Source organism: Pygocentrus nattereri, chromosome 30, assembly GCF_015220715.1.
Source record: "Pygocentrus nattereri isolate fPygNat1 chromosome 30, fPygNat1.pri, whole genome shotgun sequence".
NCBI lineage: Eukaryota > Metazoa > Chordata > Actinopteri > Characiformes > Serrasalmidae > Pygocentrus > Pygocentrus nattereri.
The window spans coordinates 3,664,564-3,671,993 of NC_051240.1; the positions used below are offsets into that span (position 1 = coordinate 3,664,564).

At 44.5% G+C, this 7,430-nt stretch overlaps 1 protein-coding gene across 1 annotated transcript in view; it reads left to right on the plus strand.

Annotated features, from left to right (window-relative positions):
• The first annotated feature begins 792 nt into the window (after positions 1-792).
• The window catches only part of ntn1a (netrin 1a), a 98,703-nt gene continuing 92,065 nt past the window's right edge, over positions 793-7,430 (plus strand). The window contains exon 1 of the mRNA XM_037536530.1: positions 793-1,941. Coding sequence (XP_037392427.1) covers positions 957-1,941 — 985 coding nt within the window. The 5' untranslated portion in view covers positions 793-956. The remainder of the gene's footprint in view (positions 1,942-7,430) is intronic.

The window sequence follows — 7,430 nt, forward strand, 5'->3', positions numbered from 1 at the left end:
AAAGATACAGAAAGACAGAGGGAGAGAGAGAGGAAAGATACAGAAAGAGAGAGAGATAGAGGGAAAAGATAGAGATACAGAGAGAGAGAGAGGGACATATAGAAGAGGTACAGAAAGAGAGAGAGAGGGGGGTAGGAAGATACAGATAGATAGAGAGAGAGAGAGAAAGAGAGAGAGAAAGAGAGAGAGAGTGGAAAGACACAGATAGAGAGACAGAGAGAGAGAGAGAGAGAGAGAGAGAGAGAGAGAGAGAGAGAGAGGGGAAAGATACAGAGAGAGAGAGAGAGAGAGAGAGAGAGAGAGAGCGAGAGAGGGGAAAGATACAGAGAGAGAGATAGAGAGAGAGAGGGGAAAGATACAGAGAGAGAGAGAGAGAGAGAGAGAGAGAGAGGGGAAAGATACAGAGAGAGAGAGAGAGAGAGAGAGAGAGAGAGAGAGAGAGAGAGAGAGAGAGAGAGGGGAAAGATACAGAGAGAGAGATAGAGAGAGAGAGGGGAAAGATACAGAGAGAGAGAGAGAGAGAGAGAGAGAGAGAGAGAGAGAGAGGGGAAAGATACAGAGAGAGAGAGAGAGAGAGAGAGAGAGGGGAAAGATACAGAGAGAGAGAGAGAGAGAGAGAGAGAGAGAGGGGAAAGATACAGAGAGAGAGAGAGAGAGAGAGAGAGAGATAGAAAGAAATCGCGTTTGAGCGCGTGTTGCCTTCTGTGCGCGCGCGTGTGCGTGTGTGGGGCTCGCGCTCCCTCCCGTCTCCCCAAACTTCCCTGCAGAAGCCCCCTCAGTCCCGCGCAGCTCTCCTTCAGGTCCGGTGCGCGCGAGGAGTCTCCAAAAAGCTTCTCTCTCTCTTACTCTCTCACTCCCTCCCTCACACACACACAAACAGAGACATACACACTCCACCCCGCGCGCGCGCTCTCTCTCACACACACACTCTCACACACACACTCACTCACTCGCCGATGAGGACCGCGTCGCTCGCGCTGCTGGCCCTGGCCGGGCTGTGGTTGGCCGTGGCTCGCGCTGGTGCGCAGGGCTCGAGCCCCGACCCGTGCTACGACGAGCACGGAGCCGCGCGCCGCTGCATCCCAGACTTCGTGAACGCGGCGTTCGGCAAGGAGGTGCGCGCCTCCAGCACGTGCGGCGCGCGGGGGCCCAACCGCTACTGCGCAAGGAGCGAGGAGAGCGCGCGCACCTGCCACACGTGCGACGCCTCGGACCCGCGGCGCGCGCACCCGGCCTCCTACCTGACCGACCTCAACAACCCGCACAACCTCACGTGCTGGCAGTCGGAGACGGGAGTGCAGCGCGCGCCCAACGTCTCGCTGACCCTCTCGCTGGGCAAGAAGTTCGAGGTGACCTACGTCAGCGTGCAGTTCTGCTCGCGGCGGCCGGACTCGATGGCCATCTCCAAGTCCATGGACTACGGCAAGACCTGGGTGCCCTTCCAGTTCTACTCCACGCAGTGCCGGAAGGTGTACGGCCGGCCCAGCCGCGCGCCCATCACCAAGCAGAACGAGCAGGAGGCGGTGTGCACGGACGCGCACGCGGACGCACGGCCGCTGTCCGGCGGCCTGGTGGCCTTCAGCACGCTGGACGGGCGGCCGTCGGCGCACGACTTCGACAGCTCGCCCGTGCTGCAGGACTGGGTGACGGCCACGGACATCCGAGTGACCTTCAGCCGCCTGCGCGCGCCGGGGGAGCCGGACGAGGGCGAGGGCGAGGACGAGGACGCGCAGCACTTCTACGCCGTGTCCGACCTGCAGGTGGGCGGGCGCTGCAAGTGTAACGGGCACGCGTCGCGGTGCGTCAGGGAGCGCGAGTCCGGGGGGCTCGTGTGCGACTGCAAGCACAACACGGCCGGAGCGGAGTGCGACCGCTGCAAGCCCTTCCACTACGACCGGCCGTGGCAGCGCGCGACCGCCAGAGAGGCGCACGAGTGCGTGGGTGAGTAGCCCAGAACTGCAGCACCTGGTTCATCCGATAGCGCGGCGTGATGGCCCACAGGGGACGCCCACCCACTTTTAAAAAATCCGGTGAAAACTCAGTGGTTGGTTGTTGAGACTGTCATTTTGGTGAAATGGGCTAAAAGTTTTCTTTGGCGACTGTTTTGGCTCTCATGTACCTCCACCTGAGCCACTTAACGGAATTTTGCAAATTCGATGGAGCTCCCCTTTTAATTTCTCCCTCAATCAGCGGGTTGAAAATTCAAATGTGTGAGGAGAAAATTGATCATAAGCTCACAATGTTCTGATAATCTCAGCTGTAGTGACTTCAAGGGGGCATCCACCCACATTTCAGAAATCACTGTAAAGATTTCGTGCTCAATTTGGTCGAATAAAAAGGTTTTATTGGGGGTCTGCTCTGCCTCACGCATACCCCTCCAGCATGACTGGAGAGAAAATGAGTTATTATAGTTATTACTCATAACCATTTCGTGTAGTGTCCCTCTGTGAGGGAGCTGTCGTGGCGGACGTCTGGTTCCCATCACCACCACTGTGAACAGTTCTAACTGAGCGGAGTGTTTCACGCTCTTTTCACATCTGAACCTTTTAACCACCTGGACGTTTCATGGAAAAATCAGCAGGAGTCCTCGCTTTACTTTCCCTCAATTAGCACTGAAAATTCAAACGTGTGAAGAGCAAACTGATAATGAGGGAACAGGGTTCTGATAATCACACTAGATTGACTCAAAGGGGTCCACCTTTTTTTTTTAATCTCTAAGAATTCAGTGAAATTGTTTGTTGGGGTGAAATGAAAGGAAGCCCCTTAGTTTTCTTTTGTGACTTCACCTCACTTCCGCCTTGACCGGGTAGTTTTAGCCTGAACAGAAGATTATTCATACATTTGAATTTCCCACAATTATCAGGTTGAAAACATAATAAACCACAGTAATCACAGCTAGAATGACCTAAAGGGGACGTCCACCTGGTTTTAAAATTCCTTTAAAAATGGTTCATTGTAGACAATATGTAATTTTCTTTGGGGAGTGGTTTACCTCACATGTACCCCTCATCCATGAACGAATGAAATAAATTCAGGGTGTTCATAACCATTTCACATAACAGCTCACAAAACCTGTGAGGGAGCTTTAGAGGTGGACGTCTGGTTCCTATCACCACCACTGTGAACAGTTCCGACTGGGTGAAGCATTTCCCACCACACCACTCTGTTTACATCTGAACTGTAACTGCATGAACACGCTGGAAATTTGCCTGAAGTTCTCCTTTAAATCTCCTCACAGTTAACAGGCAGATATGATATATCTCAATGTGAGAAGAGCAAACTGAGGAAGACCTGATTTCTGTTTATTAGCTCCTGTTTCTCCTTCCCCTGTTGTTTTCACATGCACAGCGTTTTCATGTGTCACGTCCATGAAAACAGATTCTTTAAATTGTGTGGAGCAGAAAAGCTCCAGAAGTTCTTCCAATCAAATATCCTTGACATTAACTTGCATTAATAGTTTCCCCCTTCAGTGAAAATGCTGCATGTGTGTTGTCTGGGCACCGCTATGCAGTGTACACCCTTAAAAAAGGTGGTTCTTCAAGGGTTCTTCAGTAGAGGAAATGATTCTGTTTTGAACCCTGAGTTCTATGGAGACTATTTCCTGCTTACCTGGTTCTCTGCATGGTGAAATGGTTCTTATAATGTTAAAAATGTCTTGTTTTTGTAAATGGTTCTAGATACTGCTAAAAAAGTATCACGTGTGATGTTAAGCTTGTAACAATAGCAGAACCCTTTTTAGAGCTGTATAGAACAATTTTCAAAAAGGCCATGCACAGCACATTCTCCGTCAGTCTAAAGAACCACTTTATTATGCAGAGAACCACTCAAAATCGTGGGCTCTAAATAGAACCACTGTCTGTACCAAAGAACCCTAAAGAACCATCTTTTTAAAGACGTGTGTGTGTAGTTATTGTAAGCGTGATGGTGTTTTTGTGCCGTTGTTACTCAGCACCTTTCTAAACTCTACCTTACTTTAAATGTGCGTCGTGTAAACCGAAGTGCTGTAAAACCAATAAACATATAAATGTTTATACAGCAAAAGTTTGAGCACCCCCGGTGCAGTGCTGCAGGTGTCGGGTAGGTTCTGTGTCTTGTGTTGAGTGTGTTTAGTGCACAAACTTTTGGTCTCGGGGGGCCAAAGTGTGATGTTTATGGTGGGCATATCCGTCAGATACTGATTTGAATGGTAACAGTATCAGCAGATATTTGCTTGAAGGGGAACTCCACCGGAGTGTGAAAATTCCCGCAGAATTAAGTTGTTAGGATGGAAACGGAGGCATTTAGAGTGGTTTGGTGTGAAACACAGTGGTGGTGATAGGAACCAGACGTCCACCTCTAACAGCTCCCTCACAGAAAGTTATTGCATGAAATGGTTACGAATTCACTGCCTGGTCACTGTTTTGTGATAATTGTGAGAAGATTTTGGCCTTAAAATTCATTCATGGTGGAGGGATAGATAATACGCAGGGCGCTGTGAGGCAGAATGCTCCCCAAAGAAAACATGACGACGCCTGGTTCCTATCACCATCACTGTAAAGAAATCTGAACCATGTCAAACCAAGCCACCCTGAATCCCTCTGTCTGCGCCTCACACTCATTTCTAGAGGAATTTTGGAAAATGGGTGGAATTCTCCTTTAAAGATGTAAAGCTGTAGATACGTTTCACAGGTGGCTGCTAGTTTAGCCTTGGCGGTGTGTCGTGTTCAGGTTTAAAGAGAGTCATTTAAAGTCTCAGAAATGAACACACGTTGCTGGTGGAGCTTCTGCTGGTTAATCAGTGAATAAACCTTTTTCATGCTTTTATGTAGATGTTATCACCATAAATGTGTCGTACTGCATGGTTGCGGGAGGATCACTGGCTTCCATCGTTAAACAGCCAACACGGTTCGACACATTATTATCTGTGTAAGATTATCATAACATTATAGTCAGAATCTGACTTCATAGGCCAAATATGTTCACACACACAAGGAATTTGTCTTCAGTTACCCAACAGCTGCTGATCGCCGATCGCACATTGCTTGCTGGTACTTAATAGTTCTTCAGATTGATGGAGAATTTTTGAAAATAGTTGTTTTTAGCACCAAAATGCATTCTAGTATTTACTATGTCAAACTTTGTAACAGTAGTAGAATCCTTTTTGGTGCTCTAGAACCATTACAAGACATTCTCCAACAATCTGAAGAACCCTTTCACCCTGCAAAGAATCCTTTAAGCATGCAGATGGTTCTGAGTGTTCAGGGTTCTTTCTTTACTAAAGAGCCCCGAAGAGCCGTCTTTTAAGGAGTGGGTTGTAAAATATGTTTTTCTCGCAATGTAAAGTTAATAGTAGTTTGTAGATATTTTACCATAATTAAATTCTGTAATATTATATGAACTGTAATATATAATATTACAGTATTTAATATTTAGTAAATCCATATACACAATTACAGTATTTATTAAATAATATTACAGTGTTTAATAAATGTCCATCACAAATAGAAACGCAGAATAATATAATAAATCATGTGAAGGAGCAGAACGATGAGCACAAGCACTAACACACGATTTCGTTACTACCAGGAAAAATAAGAAGGTCTAAAATAACTAATTTGAATGGCAACTAATCTTTCAAGGTGAACACATCCTCTACACAAAACGTCCATATATAGAACTTTAACGCAAATTTTAGAGCAAAGTTTGTTTATTTGGGGAAAGAATAAAACATAAAATAAAAAGTGTGCCATAGCTTTGGCACAGGCCACTATTATAGCGAGTCTCTGTAGAGAATAAATAAAAATACATGCAATTCCAAATTCATGAAAATGAAATAAGTATTTATTATGCTTTGAAATATTTCTCCAATAAAATAAAAAGGTCATATTCTTTGACTGTAAACTGGAATGTTTTTGGTTTGTTTTTTCATGGTTTAATTTAGCGTTAATTAAATCAGAGTCCTTTAACTTAATAATAATAATAATATTATTATTATTATTATTATTATTATTATTATTATTATTATCTGAAACATCTAAAATCAGCTTCATATTGTGAGATGTTGGACAGATTTAATTTCTCTAAGCTAGCTGTGCTAAGAGAGAGAGAGAGAGAGAGACACAGTGAGAGCAGCTCTCTCGTCCACTCACACCAGAACCACTTTGGCCGTCTCTGGAAAGCTGACCATTTCCTTGTGCTATGAGTGCAGCAGCTGCTTCTATTAAAGGGAAGTTCCATCACTTTCTCTGAGTTTTATATGGAATGTAGATGATGGGAAATTAATGGAAAATCTGAAATATGGCGTTTTCCTTGGGGACTATTTTTCCTCGCAGCGCCCTGCATATTATGCATCCCTCCACCAAAACTATCAACAGTGTCTCAGACATCAGGCGGCGAATTCATAACCAGTCCATGTAATAACTTTCTATGAGGGAGCTTTTAGAGGTGGACGTCTTTCTCTAGAACAGATCGTTTCACACCAACCCACTCTGAACGACTCTGTTTACATCTCAACCGTTTAATTATGCAGAAATTTTGAGAAATGCCCTTTTCTTGTAGCGTCACAGGATTACTACATTAAAGTCTGTTAAACAGCATAAGAGGGTTTGTTTATTATAAGCACTATATTCAATGCTGTAAATACTATATACAATAACATTTTACAGATTTAAACTCTGAAATATGTTTATTCCATATTTCAAGTGTTTTGGCAACAACAGCAAGTTATTAAATATAATATTCTATATCGCTGCTGTCGGAAGAAAAACGTGTATCTCCAAAATAGTAACTTTACAGGAGAAGGAAAAAACATACTTCACTTTCAATGTAAGTCAATGGAACCAGAAATTTTCCCATGTCATTTTAGGTAATTTCTTTTAGGCCATTCATCATAAAATTTACAAGCAATGTAAAGAGTAATAGACACTTTCAAATTATGTCAAAAAACTAAAAAATGCCAAAAATGGAGATACAAGGTTTTCTTCCGGCAGCAACAATAATCATCTATTTCTGTTTAGGCAGTCGTTTTAGAGTCTTCTGTAGATCTGTTCATCATTTGGACACATCTGAGCGCGTCTACCATCATTACATCCAGTCATTACTGTTCCATAGTGATTATTTGTAATGATCTGAAACCCGTAGGACTGAAAGGACTTTTATTTTGAAATTGTTGTGTCTGTTTTCCTGCTACTGTTCTGTGTTTTGCAGTGAAAATAATAGTAGATGGTATTAGATAATTATATTGCAGCATCCACTCTGAGTAAAAGGGTTCTAATTAGCCACTCTTGAAAAAGATGGTTCTTTAAGGGGTCTTTAGTAAAAACGGCGGTCCCATATAGAGCCATGAACCCTCAAAGAACCATTTGCATGCTTAACCGGTTCTCTGCATGGTGAAATTGTCCCGCAGACTGATGGAGAATGTGTTGATTCTGCATAGCACCAAAAAGGTTCTG